At 44.8% G+C, this 18542-nt stretch overlaps 1 protein-coding gene across 1 annotated transcript in view; it reads left to right on the top strand.

The window, feature by feature from the left end:
* Window positions 1-18542, top strand: part of LAMC2 (laminin subunit gamma 2) — a 77425-nt gene that overhangs the window by 52850 nt on the left and 6033 nt on the right. Inside the window, exons 11-21 of the mRNA XM_020898471.2 lie at window positions 528-710; window positions 1575-1820; window positions 4102-4247; window positions 7774-7930; window positions 8230-8435; window positions 11531-11610; window positions 13325-13474; window positions 13987-14131; window positions 14823-14972; window positions 15509-15623; window positions 16891-17090. Coding sequence (XP_020754130.2) covers window positions 528-710; window positions 1575-1820; window positions 4102-4247; window positions 7774-7930; window positions 8230-8435; window positions 11531-11610; window positions 13325-13474; window positions 13987-14131; window positions 14823-14972; window positions 15509-15623; window positions 16891-17090 — 1778 coding nt within the window. The remainder of the gene's footprint in view (window positions 1-527; window positions 711-1574; window positions 1821-4101; window positions 4248-7773; window positions 7931-8229; window positions 8436-11530; window positions 11611-13324; window positions 13475-13986; window positions 14132-14822; window positions 14973-15508; window positions 15624-16890; window positions 17091-18542) is intronic.

Here is an 18542-nt window from a genome sequence, read left to right as displayed (position 1 = left end):
TCATTTCAGAGATGGGAAAGGATTAAGGAGAGCAGGGCTGGAGTCAAGGGAAGATGGATGCAGCGCTTTATTACATTCAATCCTTTTCATGATGGAAATGCCACAAGGTTGTGAGAAAGGTGCTAGGTTACAGGAAATGGCTGTCATGGTTCGGTGCTGGGTGGCGGAGCTGGTGTCAAATTGCAAGAATTGTTTGGGGAGATCAAAGCCAGTGTCAGGACCTGAATGAACGTGCTGAAGAGTGGTGTAGTCAGGCCGTGGGGAAGAGGGGAGCCATGTTAGGTTATGGACGGTGGTAAAAGGAGTGTGGGTCTGCTTAGCCTGGGAGAGGGAGGGTGAGATTCAGGGTCGTGGCCGTGTTTAGAGTTGGGAGGAGGGCCAGCGATCAGGCACTCTGGGGAAAGCTGCAGAAAGGGAGGCTTTGAACTACTAAGCTCTGTCTCCCACGCGGCGTCCTCTGTATTAAAGGAAGTGGATAGTTTTACCTGCTCATTTCTCTGCCCCTCCATTCTCCCTCTTCCTCCCAGGAGATTGTTATTCAGGGGATGAGAACCCCGACATCGAGTGTGCGGACTGCCCCCTCGGTTTCTACAACGACCCACACGACCCCCGCAGCTGCAAGCCCTGTCCCTGTCGCAATGGGCTCAGCTGCTCTGTGATGCCCGAGACAGAGGAGGTGGTGTGCAATAACTGTCCCCACGGCGTCACTGGTGAGGCCAGCTGCCCGCCCTGTCCTCCTGCCATGCGTCTGTCCAATCCAAGGGATTTCCAGGGACTTCTCATGACTCAGGGTTATTCTCAATGGGCTCATTTTAAAGATAAGGAGATCTCGATGCCCAAGAGCTGAAGTAGATTGAAGAAGGGCAGGCTGTAGAGTTATGGGTGAACACATCTAACACTGTTTTAAGAGGTTTGTAATTAGGAGGTGAAGTTGTCAGATGAAATATAGAGTTTAACTAAGTTTTTAAAAATGAACCCCAAGGAGGGCCTTCCCTGGTGGCCCAGTTGTTAAGACTTCAGGTACCAACGGGGTAAAGATGGGGAGGGGTGGGGATGGGATGTGGGGTTGAGGGATGGGTGCAGGTTTGATCTCTGGTTGGGGATCTAAGATCCCACATGCTGCATGGCCAAAAAACCCAAACAGAAACAATATTGTAACAAATTCAATATAGATTTTTAAAATGGTCCTCATCAAAAACAAGCAAAAAAAATTGAACCAAGATAAAGAAGGGAAACTTAGTAACGTTATACGTGTCACACCTCTCTGCTGGTTGGTCTCAGAGAAGAGCTTATCTTGAGCCGCAGTCTTGGTGGTTTGGTGCTCCATCTGACTTTTCCCTAGCCAGCTTGTTAACTGGCAGGAAGGCCCCTAGTGGTACTTGTGTTCTAGAATCTGTGACCACCGTGGCGTGGAAGAGTCAGCCTCTTGCTGTGGGTTCCTGCTCCTGAGCTTGCTGTTCTGGGGTCCCAGGTGGGGGAAGCTCTTCTAGGGGGTGACATAACTTTAGCCTCTGCCTCTGGTTTTGCTGCTAATCGATGATCACGTGGGCAGCTTGACTCTTGGTTCCTTCCAGGAGCCCGCTGCGAGCTCTGTGCCGATGGCTACTTTGGGGACCCCTTTGGGGAACATGGTCCAGTGAGACCTTGTCAGCCCTGTCAGTGCAGCAACAACGTGGACCCCAGTGCCCCTGGGAACTGCGACCGCCTGACAGGCAGGTGTCTGAAGTGCCTTCACGACACGACCGGTGCACACTGCGACCAGTGCAAAGCTGGCTACTATGGGGACCCCTTGGCTGCCAACCCAGCGGACAAGTGTCGAGGTAGGACTGCACCCCTAGGCAGACTGGCCAGGCTGTGTGTGTGTGTGTGTGTGTGTGTGTGCATGTACACGTGTGAGAACATATAAATGGGCAAGGCTGACAGCAGGTAATACTGTGATGCTCCTTTGGCTTCTCTGACCTGCCTGGACCTTTCACTGATCAGAAGTCTTAAGACCAATTTCCCCTGCAGCAGGGCTCTGACAGTCAGAGCCAGAGGATGTCGAAAGGGTTAAGGCTGAGTGGGAGAAGTGAAAAGGGTCGGGTTTACATTCCAAAGTGGAAGAGGAGATAAAATGGGGCTGCCTCCTATGCATAGTCCCCAGGCTGGTAGGCAGGCAAGTGGCTGCCAGACCCGTAAGAGGAAGGTAATAAATGACTCGAGATGAAGCTTGGATACACTGAAGTGGGAGGGGAGTGGGCAGTGAAGTAGTTGGAGAGACCCTCTCAGGAAGTCTGTGTGATTGATGTATAGAAAGGTGACAGTCCACACATCTACTCAGGAGGTCGGGCTTCAAAGCAGTAGCTCTCGTGGAGCATTCCTGGGCGCTGCTTCAGATCAGATCAAAGCATGAATGTGCAGACCGGGCCTCTTGCTCGGCCCTTCTTTCAAGCCATTGCATGTGTTCTGTTCTAGAGGCAAATTCAGTTCAAGGGAGCCGGCCTGCTACCTAGACTCACCCCTCAGTCACCAAGGTCCCAGACCAGCCTGGAGCCCAGAACTCAGGAGCTTGCTTATTTTAAGGTCCAGAGTGGCTCTGGGGACCCAGACTGAAGGTTCCCCAGGAGGTCTGCAGGGCGCCCACAGTCCCTCATTCACAACTGAGTGCCCAGCCCTGGATGCTTGAGGCTCTGTGCAACTTAAGGCTTCTACCCAGAGACACAAATTCCACCTGCCCTGACCCCAGCTTGTGGGTTAGCTGTGATGTTCTATGATAGGAAGCATTCACATGACATCAGCAGTATGAGTTTAAGTCCAGTTTTTTAGCATACCTCTTGTATTATTCTGATCTTGCCAATTAATTTCTCTGAGTCTCAGTTTCCTCATATGGACGATTAATATTTTACTCAAAGTGGTTGCAAAGATAAAAGAGCATATGAGAAAGCACACTGTAAACCATATAATTCCATCTGAAAAGAAAAGTGAAATTGTTAGTTGCTCAATCATGTTCAACTCTTTGCGAATCCATATACTGTAGCCCACCAGGCTCCTCTGTCCATGGGATTCTCCAGGCAAGAGTACTGGATGGGTTGCCATTTCCTTCTCTGGGGATCTTCCCAACCCAGGGATTGAACCCAGGTCTCCTGCATCACAGGCAGATTCTTTACTGTCTGAGCCACCGGGGAAGCCCAAATCTATAAATAGATTAATTTATAGATTTTGCTATTATTGCTATTAATAGAGATTTCGCTGCCTTTAGACAGTACAATTTTTTCACTGAACTGTCTTTTATCAAGCTCTTACCATGTGTGCAGTGTGGAGCTAGATACTGAGGTTATAATAATGAATAAGTCAGCCCAGCTCACAAAGAGCTCATATGTTAATAAAGAAGACACGTAAATATGGAAGCAAATCATAACACGTGCTCATACGTTATTCCAGGTGTTTTGTGATCACTAAAGCTGGAGTACCCAAAGAATCACTCCATTTGAGCAGTGTCTGACCCACTGTTATATCCTCAGCTCCTAGAACAGAACGTGACACGTAGTGCTACTGAATCAGTTTGACTGAGTAAAAGTTCTGCTTTGTTGCACTTCCTACGTCAAAGGCAGCAGAACAGAAGGGAAATAGCACTGGCTCTTTCCAGGTTCTCATTCTTGCCATCTTCTTGTCGTGTGTCCTAGGACAGATTACTCAGCCTCTCTGAGCCCGTATTTCTCATCTGTAATATATAGAGAGATGTCTACATCTGGCATATTATAGGCCCAGAAGAAATGTTACTCTCCCTGTGAGCAAACCCAGAGTGTCTGCAGAATATCCAAGAGACTTACAATTTAATGGGGGAAGTAAATCAGTGTCTCTAGAAAGGATGGGCTGTTGAAGTATCTCTTCATCCACACACACACACACCAAACAAACCTGTCAGATGATTCCCAAGACCTCTCTGTGTTGGGAATGTGCTTGGAGATATAGCCAAGAAACGAATCCAACACAACATGAATCAACAAGGGCGAAGAAGGGTTCTCTGCTCTGGGTAACTGGGTCTTCCTTTTATCTTTGCTAGACCTCCAGGTTCCAAAATTAGTCTGACATGAAAGCTTCCTGTTTGTCTTTTGTCTCCAGCTTGCAACTGCAACCCACTGGGCTCGGAGCCCGTGGAGTGTAGAAGTGATGGCAGCTGTGTTTGCAAGCCAGGATTTGACGGCCTCCACTGTGACCACGCAGCATTAACCAACTGTCCAGCCTGCTACAATCAAGTGAAGAGCCAGGTGTGCATGCTAGCCAGCCCTCACCTTCACAAGTAAAATCCTCAAGTGTCTTTTGGGTGGTCCTGTCACAAACCCAGGCTCCTCCTAGTCTCCTGAGGACAGGAGTGGGGATTACTATTTCTCTCTTGAAAAATTGTTATGTTAAAAAGTTTCCCTGTAGTAGTAATAATACTTCAGAGTTATGTTCTTATATTTACCAGTTTTGAGAAATGTGTTATTTTTCAAAAGTCACATGGGGGAACCGAAAATGCCACCCATGTCCACTGAATCTGAATTCAGTGCTCTATTATAATATGCCACTTTCTAGATGGATTTTTTCCAAGAAATGTCCTTATGAAACAAACAAAGGAAACCTAAACATATAAAAGAGGTGTCATGGATCACTGCCTTGTCATGGCAAAGGGGTTTGCATAACTCAATGAAGTTATGAGCCATGTTGTGCAGGGACACCCGAGACAGGTTACAGTGAAGAATTCTGACAAAACGTGATCCACTGAAGGAGGGAATGGCGAATCTCTCCAGTATTCTTGCCTTGAGAACCCCATAAACAGTATGAAAAAGCAAAAAGATACAACACCAGAAGATGAGCCCCCCAGGTTGGAAGATGTCCAATATGCTACTGGGGAAGAGCAGGGAAATAGCTCCAGAAAGAATGAAGTGGCTGGGCCAAGGTGGAAATAGTGCTCAGTTGTGGATGTGTCTGGTAGTGAAAGTAAAGCCCGATGCTGTAAAGAACAGTATTGCATAGGAACCTGGAATGTTAGGCCCATGAATCAAGATAAATTGGATATGGTCAAGCAGGAGATGGCAAGAGTGAACATTGACATTTTAGGAATCAGTAAACTAAAATGGACGGGAATGGGTGAATTTAATTCAGATGACCATTGTATCTACTACAATGGTCTGTGCAAGAATCCCTTAGAAGAAATGGAGTAGCCCTCATAGTCAACAAAAGAGTCTGAGATGTAGTACTCGAGTGCAATCTCAAAAATGGCAGAATAATCTCAGTTTGTTTCCAAGGCAAACCATTCAACATTACAGTAATCCGAGTCAATGCCCTGACCACTGATGCTGAAGTTGACTGGCTCTGTGAAGACTTACAGGACCTTCTAGAACTAACACCAAAAAAAAAGATGTCCTTTTCATCATAGGGGACTGGAGTGCAAAAGTAGGAAGTCCAGAGGTACCTGGAGTAACAGGCAAGTTTGGCCTTTGAGAACAAAATGGAGCAGGGCAGATGCTAACAGTTTTGCCAAGAGAACACACTGGTCATAATAAACACTCTCTTCCAACAACACAAGAGATGACTCTACACATGGACATCACCAGATTGTCAATATTAAAATCAAATTGATTGCATTCTTTGCAGCTGAAAATGGAGAGGCTCTATACAATCAGCAAAAACTGGGGAGCTGACTGTGGCTCAGATCATGAACTCCTTATTACCAAATTCAGACTTAAATTGAAGAAAGTAGGGAAAACCATTAGGCCATTCAGGTATGACCTAAATCAAATCCCTGATGATTATACAGTGGTGGTGACAAATAGATTCAAAAAATTAGATCTGATAGAGTGTCTAAAGAACTATGGATGGAGGTTCATAACCTTGTATAGGAGGCAGTGACCAAAACCATCCCCAAGAAAAAGAAATGCAAGATGGCAAAGTGGTTATTTGAGGAGGCTTTACAAATAGCTGAGGAAAGAGAAGCAAAAGGCAAGGGAGAAAGGGAAAGATATATCCAGCTGAATGCAGAGCTCCAGAGACTAGCAAGGTGAGATAAGAAAGCCTTCTCAAGTACACAATGCAAAGTAACAGAGGAAGACAATAAAATGGGGAAGTCTAGAGATCTCTTCAAGAAAATTGGAGACATCAAGGGAACATTTCATGCAAGGATGGGCACAATAAAAGACAGAGATGGTAAGGACCTAACAGAAGCAGAAGAGATTAAGAAGAGGTAAGAATTAAGAAGAGGCAAGAATACACAGAAGAACTATACCAAAAAAAAGGTCTTACTGACCCAAATAACATGATGGTGTAGTCACTTACCTAGAGCCAGACATCCTGGAATGTGAAGTCAAGTGGGCCTTAGGAAGCATTACCAACAACAAAATTTCACTTCAAGGCAAATAGAAGGAGAAAAAATGGAAACAGTGACAGGTTTTATTTTCCTAGGCTCCAAAATCACTGTGGATAGAGACTGCAGCCATGAAATTAAAAGATGCTTGCTCCTTGGAAAGAAAGCTATGACAAACCTAGACAGCATATTTAAAAAGCAGAGACATCATTTTGCCAACAAAGGTCCATATAGTTGAAGCTATGGTTTTTCCAGTAGTCATGTACAGATGTGAGAGTTGGACCGTTAAGAAGGTTGAGAGCCAAAGAATTGGTGATTTCAAATTGTGGTGCTTGAGAAGACTTAAGCAGCTTGGACAGTGAGGAGTTCAAACCAGTCAATCCTAAAGGAAATCAATCCTGAATATTCATCGGAAGGACTGATACTGAAGCTGAAGCTCCAGTACTTTGGCCACGTGATGTGTAGAACTGACTCATTGGAAAGCACCCTGAGGCTGGGAAAGATAGAGGGCAGGTGGAGAACGGGGTGACAGAGGATGAGATGGTTGGGTGGCATCAGCAACTCAATGGACACGAGTTTGAGCAAATTTCAGGATATAGTGAAGGACAGGGAAGTCTGGCGTGATGACTGAGTCTATGGGGTCGCAGAAGGTTGGACACGATTTAGCGACAGAACAACAACAGCATAAAAGATATGAGGAATCTAAAGGTGCCAGGGTGTCCAAACAGGAATGGCCTCCAGAAATTTCTCATTCAAATTCCAGAGAAGAATGAAATTGATGTTGTTGTTGTTAATTATGAATTATTATTTTTACTGAAGTGAAGGGCGGGGGAGGAAAGGGTCCAAACAGAACCCAAATGTAGAACAAACTCAACTTGTTTTTTTAAATTTATCTATTTAACTGGCCTCTATAGCACTTCCTCTATTCCCGGCACTATTCTACAAATACTAACTCATTTAGTCCAAATAATAAGTCTGTGCGATATTATTATCCTCATCCTACGGATAAAGAAAGTGACTTGCCTAAGGTCACATAGCTAGTGAGTAGTGGAACCAGGATCCAGACTCGGAAAGTCTAGGCTCGAGAGTCTGAATTTTACCATGACATGCCAAGCATTTCTGGACTTGTAGCCATTAGCCCCTGGACGCATGCATGTGCTCAGTCGCTTCAGTCGTGTCTGACTCTTTGTAACCCTGAGAACCCAGGCTTCTCTGTCCATGGGATTCTCCAGGCAAGAACACTGGAGTGGCAACCAGTATTTCCATGCCCTTCTCCAAGGGATCTTCCCGACTCAGGGATCGAACCGGTGTCTCTTTTGTCTCCTGCATTGGCAGGTGGGTTCTTTACCACTAGTTCCACCTGGGAAGCCTTAGCTCCTGGATACCTGCCATATAGTATTCCACCATGAACTCCATCCTCTGTTCTAATCCTCTTTCCTTCGTGGTTTCAGATGGATCAGTTTATGCAGCAACTTGAGAACCTGGAGACCCTGATTTCGAAGGCTCAGGCTGGCGGAGGAGCAGTACCCGACACAGAGCTGGAGGGCAGGATGCAGCAGGCTGAACGGGCCCTTCAGGACCTTCTGAGAGAAGCCCAGATTTCAGAAGGTAATGGAGGCCCGTTTCACACAGGAGAGAATTCAGAGGTTTAGAAAGCAGTCCCCTGGGTCATAGAATCTTTGGTGGTAACAGTTCAGCAGATGTCTCTGCCTCACCCTTGCGGAGGTGGCAGAACTGTCTGTGATATTCTCCTGAGATTTGAAATGATGGAGATAAAAGAGCATGCATCCACATACTGGGCTATTACTGTTTTGCTGAAAAGCCAGTCAAGTCACTTTTTCAGCCCTCTGTTTTTGATGACTTGACCCCCCAACGTGTTCATCCTCCCTTTCTTTGTTGATATTCAGGTGCTATTAGATCCCTCAACCTCCAGTTGGCCAAGGCCAGGAGCCAAGAGAATAGCTACAGGACCCGCCTGGATGACCTCAAGATGACCATGGAGAGACTTCGGACCCTGGGCAGCCAGCATCAGGACCGAGTTCAGGATACTCGCAGGCTCATCACGCAGATGCGCCTGAGCCTGGAGGAGAGCGAGTCTGCCCTGCGGAACACTGTAGGTGGTGCTGGGTTAGGGGCTGAGAGTCCCTGCTGAGCTGGGGGACCCACGGCACATGTCATGGGCTCACTTTGTCTCTCAGGTTTTCTGGTCTCTCTGTAGTCAGTAGGACTTCTCTTCCTTGCAGCAGTCACAACTTTCTTTGGCTTCTTGCCAGTTTCCATTTTATGCTTTATGGTTTCCTAGGTGGCTCAGTGGTGAAGAATCCACCTGCCAAGCAGGAGATGCGGGTTCAATCCCTGGGTCAGGAAGATCCCCTGGAGGAGGAGATGACAACCCACTCCCTTATTCTTGCCTGGGAAATCCTATGGACAAAGGAGCCCAGCGGGCTGCAGTCCATGAGGTTACAAAAGAGTCGGATACGACTTAGTGACAGGCTTTCTCTTTCACCAGTTCATTTCTTGCTGCCTGTAGCACAGTCTTCTCCCGTCTTTCTGCCTGTCTTTTAGCTTGTTAGCTCTTGGAGGGCAGGATTCAATTTTGTTCATCTTTACTTTCTCAGCCCATAATACCAAGTGTGGCTCTGACAAATGTTTGCTATATGAAAGAATGAATGAAAAAAATGAAGAGGGAAGGAAAGAATTAGGAGGGAAGGAAGGAGACCAATAAAAACATGGTGATAAAAATAGGTAAAAAACTGTTACAGTATGATTTTCCTAATGATGTTGCTTGTGGTGTGATAGGAGGAGGAGATCTGAATGAACATTCTTGTCTTTCTGAATAAAGGAGGCAATGGTGACAATATTGTAAGATGGGAAGTGGATAAAGAAAGTTGGAAGATAAATCAAATATAATCCTGGGAAAATGAAGGATTTAAAAATAGTGTGTATTGATTTTCCTTTTGAAGAATATTCAGAAAATAAATGTACCCTCTGATCTCACTGCTACGAAATAACTACCATTAAAACTTGGCCTATGTTCTGCTGGACTTTAAATATATATGAAGATATAAACATGCATATATTTTAAAATCCATTTATATATACAGACTTTTTTAACTTGGATTTCTATTTGATTCAAGTCTCTACTTTTTTTTTTTGGTGTAATGACCATGGTAAACCAGGGACTCTTGATGTGTCAGGATGGAGAATTCTGTGTGACTGGAGGCCTTACAAATAGCTGTGAAAAGAAGGGAAGCAAAAAGCAAAGGAGAAAAGGAAAGATATTCCCATTTGAATGCAGAGTTCCAAAGAATAGCAAGGAGAGATAAGAAAGCCTTCCTCAGCAATCAATGCAAAGAAATAGAGGAAAACAACAGAATGGGAAAGACTAGCGATCTTTTCAAGAAAATTAGAGATACCAAGGGAAGATTTCATGCAAAGATGGGCTCAATAAAGGACAGAAATTGTATGGACCTAACAGAAGCAGAAGATATTAAGAAGAGGTGGCAAGAATACACAGAAGAACTGTACAAAAAAGATCTTGACGACCCAGATAATCATGATGGTATGATCCCTCACACTCACCTAGAGCCAGACATTCTGGAATGTGAAGTCAAGTGGGCCTTAGAAAGCATCACTATGAACAAAGCTAGAAGAGGTGATGGAATTCCAGTTGAGCTGTTTCAAATCCTAAAAGATGATGCTGTGAAAGTGCTGAACTCAATATGCCAGCAAATTTGGAAAACTCAGCAGTGGCCACAGGACTGGAAAAGGTCAGTTTTCATTCCAATCCCAAAGAAAGGCAATCCCAAAGAATGCTCAAGCTACTGCACAATTGCACTTATCTCACACACCAGTAAAGTAATGCTCAAAATTCTCCAAGCCAGTCTTCAGTAATACGTGAACCATGAACTTCCAGATGTTCAAGTTGGTTTTAGAAAAGGCAGAGGAACCAGAGATCAAATTGCCAACATCCGCTGGATCATCGAAAAAGCAAGAGAGTTCCAGAGAAACATCTATTTCTGCTCTATTGACTATGCCAAAGCCTTTGACTGTGTGGATCACAATAAACTGTGGAAAATTCTGAAAGAGATGGGGATACCAGACCACCTGACCTGACTCTTGAGAAATCTATATGCAGGTCAGGAAGCAACAGTTAGAACTGGACATGGAACAACAGACTGGTTCCAAATAGGAAAAGGAGTATGTCAAGGCTGTATATTGTCACCCTGCTTATTTAACTTATATGAGAGTACATCATGAGAAACACTGGGCTGGAAGAAGCACAAGCTGGAATCAAGATTGCCAGGAGAAATATCAATAACCTCAGTTATGCAGATGACACCACCCTTATGGCAGAAAGTGAAGAGGAACTAAAAAGCCTCTTGATGAAAGTGAAAGAGGAGAGTGAAAAAGTTGACTTAAAGCTCAACATTCAGAAAATTAAGATCATGGCATCTGGTCCCATCACTTCATGGGAAATAGATGGGGAAACAGTGGAAATAGTGTCAGACTTTATTTTTTTTGGGCTCCAAAATCACTGCAGATGGTGATTGCAGCCATGAAATTAAAAGAAGCTTACTCCTTGGAAGGAAAGTTATGACCAACCTAGATAGCATATTAAAAAGCAAAGACATTAGTTTGCCAACAAAGGTCCATCTAGTCAAGGCTATGGTTTTTCCAGTGGTCATGTATGGATGTGAGAGTTGGACTGTGAAGAAAGCTGAGTGCTGAAAAATTGATGCTTTTGAACTGTGGTGTTGGAGAAGACTCTTGAGAATCCCTTGGACTGCAAGGAGATCCAACCAGTCCATCCTAAAGGAGATCAGTCCTGGGTGTTCATTGGAAGGACTGATGTTAAAGCTGAAACTCCAATACTTTGGCCACCTGATGCAAAGAACTGACTCATTTGAAAAGACCCTGATGCTGGGAGGGATTGGGGGCAGGAGGAGAAGGGGAGGACAGAGGATGAGATGGCTGGATGGCATCATCGACTCAATGGACAAGAGTTTGGGTAAACTCCGGGAGTTGGTGATGGACAGGGAGGCCTGGTGTGCTGCGATTCATGGGGTTGCAAAGAGTCAGACACGACTGAGCAACTGAACTGAACTGACTGACTGAATGACAAGAGGTTTAGGCAAGACAGCTGCAAAACCTGCTTAGGCTCCATGGCTCCCAGCAAAGCCTTAACCATTTGTCCTTTTTCCACAGAACATTCCTCCCTCAGAGCACTACACGGGGCCAAATGGCTTTAAAAGTCTAGCTCAGGAGGCCACGAGACTGGCAGACAGGTGAGTGGTACTGGAGGGCGCCTCTGCTTCAGACCACCTCTGTGAGGCCAGACTTAAACAACTCTGCCGAGTATTCAGGACCAAAGCTCCATCCTGATTACCTCCCGCCTCCTTTGCAGCCATCCCCCTGCCCTGAAGCCATTTTTTAACCACTTGACTTTCAGTGTATGTAGGTGGCTACTGGGCCAGGTCATTTGGCAGGAGTTGGGGGTGGGGTGTTTCTTTTCCAGATTTCTCTGTGACTCATGGTATGGCTTCGGTGTATGTCAGATGTAATTCCTTGGGCCCAGTGAAATGAATCAGCCCTTGGAAAAGAGTACTTTGCAGCTTTGAGGGACTCCCAGGCTCCCACACCAAGCCTGGGAACAAGTAACAACGAGTTGTTTGCTAGCCTGTGGGGGCCAATTGTGCAGAGGGAGAGAATTCCCTCCTGAAAACCGGCTCTGCAGGGCCCTGGTAATCACAGGCAGCTCCTTAGTCCTTGCTGATTGCAAATCCTACAATCAGGATTGATGTTGAAGAGGTTTGCTCCTGGCAGAGGGCTCAGCAAGGTGGCAGGCTTTGCTAATCCTGAATGGAATTTAGTCGGCAGAAGGGGGCTGGCTCCTGGATTTGTTTTCATCAGTTTCTAGAACCAGGAGGACAAAAGCAACTGGGAAACTGTTATCGATGGGCTTTGTCCCCCTTAATGTTGGGCTAAGTTTAAAGATGCAGCAAAAAGTGGAGAGGGAGTTGGATCCTAGATAAAATAAAGCCTAGGGATTTCTCCTGCAGAAAACAGTTTATAAATGCAGTATTTATCACCCTGAGATTTCTCCTGCCCATCCTCATAGTTTCTCCTGATTATGCTATAAATGGAGTAGATCATCAAAAAAGTTTAGGACGTGAGACTACTTCTCAGAACACCTTCTGCTTCTTGATAGCACCTCTAATAGAGGAGCTCCATCTCATCTGGGTCATTTCTGTTTGTTTTTTTGAGTCAAAGCAGTTCTCTTACTCCTCTCCCTTTATTTAAATAAAAGGCCTAAAGGACACTCTTTGCATCCTTCCACATCATTTCTTTTTAGATTCCACATATAAGGGGTGTCATATGATATTTCACCTTCTCAGTCTGACTTACTTCACTCAGTATGACAATTTCTAGGTCCATCCATGTTTATGCAAATGACGCTATTTCATCCTTTTTAATGGCTGAGTAATATTCCATTGTATACATATATTGCATTTTCTTTATCCATTCCTCTGTTGAATGTCATACAGGTTGCTTCCATGTCTTGGCTATTGTAAATGGTGCTGCAGTGAACACTGGGATGCATGTGTCCTTTCTCACCATGTTTTCCTCCAGATATATGCCCAGGAGTGGGACTGTAGGTCATATGGTAGCTCTATTTGGGAGGAAGGGGTAGTTAGGGATTTGGGGATGGACGTGTACACACTGCTATATTTTAAATGGATAACCAACAAGGACCTATTGTACAGCACATGGAACCCTGTTCAGTGTTATGTGGCAGCCTGGATGGGAGGGAAGTTTAGGGGAGAATGGATACATGTATATGTACGGCTGAGTCCCTTTGCTGTCCACCTGGAACCATCACAGTGTTGTTCATTGGTTACACCCTAATACAAAATAAAAATGTTGTATGGAAAAAAAAAATTTTTTTTAATAATAAAGGAAGCCTTTGCTATAAAAACTCATTCTTTTTGATCCTTTCAGCCATGTCGAGTCAGCCAATAACATGGAGCAACTGGTCAGGGAAACTGAAGACTACTCCAACCAAGCCCTGACCTTGGCGCGCAAGGCAGCTGCTGAAGGGGGCAGCAGCGGCAGCCTCCGTGGCTCCGTGGTACAAGAGCTTGTGGGAAAGTACGTTTCAGCAGGTCCTCACTATAATCCGCTCCCTCCCAGGGTACAATGCAAAGGTCTGAGGAGTGCTGTGTTCCTTTAAATGTATCAATAGTAAGAAGGACATGAGAATGAGCACGTTACTTTGGAGGAAAGCCGATGCCTTTAAGACTGGAAGAAAAACGTCACTTTACTCTAAGTAAAGTTTCAGTTTTGATTTAGAGATTGTGTATTTGTAGATATGGTACCATCTGTGGTGTTTAAGGGATGTGAACACACCCATCTGGTGGCATGGCGCGTATAAGCCTAATATATTCATGTGATTAAGAATTGGGAAACTTGTGTTGAATTTTTCTGACCTAACCTGTGTAAACTCTAATGTCTGTGTTTAAATTGTGGAAAGAGACGCATATCATTCATTCATGCTCGTCTGGTTCTTCGGATAATCCTGACGACATATTTTTAACAGAGTGAATTTTTGCTTTTAATAAAAAGAGCGAATTCTCAAAGTCTGCTGTCTTCACTCCCTGCAGATTGGAGAAAACCAAGTCTCTGGCCCAGCAGCTGTCGAGGGAGGCCACTCAAGTTGACACTGAAGCAGATGCGTCCTATCAGCATAGTCTCCGCCTTCTCAGTTCAGCAACTCAGCTTCAGGGGGTCAATGATCAGTCCTTCCAGGTAAGAGTATCTAACCTATGCAGTGATGTTCAGAAGAAGGGCCATAATGCTTTCTTCTCAGGAGATTCTGTTGAATTGTTCAATCATCCAGTTTTTTCCTCCATATTTACCTTTCTTGCTTTAAATTAGGAAGAGCATTTATCCTCCTCTTATCTTTCTTCTTAAACTCCAATCTTGATCCCTGATCACACCTTGGTTCACATCCTGAGCCTATTTCTGTTAGTGAATACAAGTTTTCTATCTCTTGCCTAGTTTGGGGGACTGTTGAAACCTGTGCGAAATTACTATAGGTAAATTTTGGTATTTACCTTTGGGTCCAACCTATAGTGTATCTTCATGTATACCCACTTGGAAGGCTTTTTTTCCCCCTCAAAAGTTTGTGTTGTTTCTGTCATCAATTCCTTTAACTATTCCAAATTTATTGGATTAAGATTCAGCTTTCTACTCACAGCATAAAGCATTCACAGTGATTTTCACACATAGGAAACAGTAATAAAAAACGCAGAGCAGATATAAAATTCGTTTGCTAGTTGAGAGGCATGCTGCCTGACTTGCATGTGGAATGTTGCCTATTTCTGTTGGACTTTGGGCCTGGATTGTTGTTTTCAGACAATGATGGCAGGTCCTAAGAAGACTGGTGTGGCACCTGGTGAGCAGAAAGTAAGGCGTTTTCATTTTGGGGGACTCACAGGTAGAAGCGAAGAGGATCAGACAAAAAGCTGACTCTCTCTCAAGCCTGGTGACTAAGCGAATGGATGAGTTCAAGCGTGTGCAAAGCAGTCTGGGAAACTGGGAAGAAGAAACCCAGAAGCTCTTAGAGGATGGGAAGAATGAGAGACAGGTATCCTTTGTTACTTTGTTCCTTCAGCAGACCTGTATTGAATGGCTACCAGTAAGAGGAACCATCAAAAACTCTCAAAAGGTCAGGGTATTGTTGCTTATGGAGACCTTAATGTGATTACCTCAGTTCCACTCACTGAGTCAGCCCTCCAATGTAAGTATAGGACTGAGATCTCCTGGGCCCAATTTTGATCTAGCTCTGTCTACGAAGACATATGTCTATACTTCCTAGGTATATATGACATATATCTGTGAAGAATATGTCCATACTTCAGGAAGTATCTAGAGTTTAAAATGAAGATTTGCAAAACTGTTCTTGTCCCTGAGTAGAGCTCGAGACTGTCCTCAATGTGGAATCCTACTGGGTCATCAGGTTATAAAGTTTGTGGTCTCAGGTTGTGGAGGGGTTTGCTACAGCACCCCTAGACTCCAGGAATCACAGTTCTCTGTTGTGAGTCGCAGTGTCTCAGACTGACTATGCTCTGCCCTGGTGTGTGTTACATTTACTCTAATCTTGTTCTGCCTGCCCATTTACAGAAATCAGATCAGCTACTTTCCCGTGCCAACCTTGCTAAAAGCAGAGCCCAAGAAGCACTAAGTATGGGCAATGCCACTTTTTATGAAGTTGAGAACATCTTAAAGAACCTCAGAGGTGAGTATTTCAGGGTTCAGATCACTTGAGTATTTTTAAGGTATAAACGTGACTGGTTTATTTTGAATCTTCATAAATCTCTGTAAGTGGCAGGCATGTTGAGGTATTAATAGACACTCAATAAATATCTTTGTAAAGAAAAACATTTTAAAATATTTAATATAGTAGAAACAGTTGTGCAAACTGCAAGTGTTAATTGCACAGTTGCATCTGACTCTTTGTGACCCAATGGACTGTGGCCTGCTAGGTTCCTCTGTCCATGGGATTGTCCAGGCAAGAATACTGGAGTGGGTAGCTATTCCCTTCTCCAGAGGATTTTCCCAACCCAGGGGTCCAACCCAGGTCTCCCACATTGCAGGCAGATTCTTTACCATCTAAGCCACCAGGGAAGCCCATATTGTACTAAATGTCAAAGGGCCTGAGTTCTGATCTATGCTCGATCGTGTGATGAGGCTGAGCTGGTTGTGTGACTGTAGGCAAGTCACATAACCTTTCCAGACTCTGATTTTCCCATCTCTAAATGAAGAAATTTGAACTAAACTGCCTCAAAGGTCCTGCAGAGATCTGATATCTCACTATCATATAGATAATTTTCTTTTCTCTCCCTTTCTTTCTTTCTTCCTTTCTCTCTCTCTCTGTCTTTCTTTCTTTGGCCTGGTTGGTTCCAATACAGAGTCAGTGAGGTTGCCTTGTGATAAATGATATAGAACAAGCTTTGTCATAGCATCTAGATTCTGGGAAATTTGGGTGTGTGCCTTGCAGTGCATGCATGCTAAGTCGCTTCAGTTGTTTCTGACTCTTTGTGATCCTGTGGACTGTAGCTGGTCAGTCTCCTCTGTCCATGGGGTTCTCCAGGCAAGCATGCTAGAGTGGATTGCCATGCCCCCCTCCAGAGGATCTTTCCGACCCAGGGATTGAAGCCAACTCTTTTCTGTCTCCTGCACTGGCAGATGGGTTCTTTACCACTACTGCCACTGGCAGCTTAGGGTTTAAAGCTCGGGCTTGAAACTTTGGGCTTCAAAGAGTCTACTTGCTTCTGATTCATTTGGAGGTTGACTTTTGCAAAGATGGGGACCCAGGGCAGGCTGATTGTTGATTGTCAGTTCAATACTTTCTCTTGGACAAGAGTCATGACCATAACTTTCCACTCTCTCATCCCTTGGGTGCTAGTAACACTCTGATTTTTCTTAAAGGCCTCAGCCCCTTTCATCTTCAGTTGTAAGTTAATTTTCATCTTCATGGCAGTGTTTTCTTATCTTCGTTTCAGAGTTTGATCTGCAGGTTGAAGACAGAAAAGCAGAGGCTGAAGAGGCCATGAAGAGACTCTCTTACATCAGCCGGGAGGTTACAGACGCCAGCGACAGGACCAGGCGAGCAGAAGCAGCCCTGGGGGGTGCTGCCGCCGACGCCCAGAGGGCAAAGACTGCAGCCGGGGAGGCCCTGAAGATCGCCGGCAAGATAGAACAGGTAAAGAGAAATCGCAGGTCAGCGGGAGCAGCTTCAAACACACCGGTCATGTTGAATGAGCGAGAGCATTGGGCTCATTCTGACCTGTAGGACTCAGCGTCCTGTTATGGTCCGTGGTGTGCCCAGATCTACTTGGCTGGCCTTTTGGTTGGTTGGTTCACAAGCCTGTCATTGACTGAGGGCTAGAGCCCCACCCCTGCCATTTTCAGCCCCCCTTTTAGGACAACACCATGAGATGAACCATGCAAGATTGCTTTTTTTTTTTCTGTTTTTTTTTTTTATTAGTTGGAGGCTAATTACTTTACAATATTGTAGTGGTTTTTGTCATACATTGTCATGAATTAGCCATGGATTTACATGTATTCCCTATCCCGACCCCCCCTCCCACCTCCCTCTCCACCCGACCCCTCTGGGTCTTCCCAGTGCACCAGGTCCGAGCACTTGTCTCATGCATCCAACCTGGGCTGGTGATCTGTTTCACCCTAGATAATGTACATGTTTCGATGCTGTTCTCTTGAAACATCCCACCCTCACCTTCTCCCACAGAGTCCAAAAGTCTGTTCTATACATCTGTGTCTCTTTTTCTGTTTTGCATATAGGGTTACCGTTACCATCTTTCTAAATTCCATATATATGTGTTAGTATACTGTAATGGTCTTTATCTTTCTGGCTTACTTCACTGTGTATAATGGGCTCCAGTTTCATCCATCTCATTAGAACTGATTCAAATGAATTCTTTTTAATGGCTGAGTAATATAAGATTGCTTTTTATTTAGACTTCTGTTAGTTTCCTGCTATCAAAAAGCAGCACAGACTGGGTGGCTTCAAACAACAGGAATTTATTCTCTCAGAGTTCTGGAAGCTAGAAGTCTGAAATCAAGGAGTCAGCAGAGCGATGCTCCCTCCGAGACTCTGGCTAGAAACCTCCCGTGCCTCTTCCTAGCTTCCGGTGTGGCTGTCAATCCTTTGTGTTCCTTGGTTTGCAGTGGCTTCTCTCTAGTCCCTGCCTCTGTCATCAGCTGGGGTCCTTCTTCCTGGCTTTCTCCAGCTCTTCTTAAAAGGATGCTGGTTGGATTTGGGGCCCACTCTCCTCCAGCATGACCTTATCTTAATAAATTACATCTGCAACAACCCTATTTCCGAATTAGATCACACTCTGAGGTATTAGGAGTTAGAATTTCAACACATCTTTTTCGGGGGGGACACAATTCAACTTGCAGCAACTATCCCAGTGTTTTGATTCAAGATTGTGAAATTCTGGAGTTCTGGGTCTAAGCTCCACTTACTCATTTTTCGCTTTGCTTCCACTATGTGCCAGCACTGTGCTTGGTGCTGGGGATATGGAGATGGGAAAAACTCAGTCCTTCTCTTCCAGGAGCACTCCGTGTAATGGGAAAGACAGGCTAGTTGCACTTAGAGCCCAAATGTTAAGTGCTACAGTAGAAAGAGTGC

The sequence above is a fragment of the Odocoileus virginianus genome, chromosome 11, assembly GCF_023699985.2.
Source record: "Odocoileus virginianus isolate 20LAN1187 ecotype Illinois chromosome 11, Ovbor_1.2, whole genome shotgun sequence".
In the NCBI taxonomy this organism is placed as follows: Eukaryota; Metazoa; Chordata; class Mammalia; order Artiodactyla; family Cervidae; genus Odocoileus; species Odocoileus virginianus.
The sequence above is the reverse complement of the archived record's forward strand: the minus strand, read 5'-3'. Positions and strand labels throughout refer to the sequence as shown.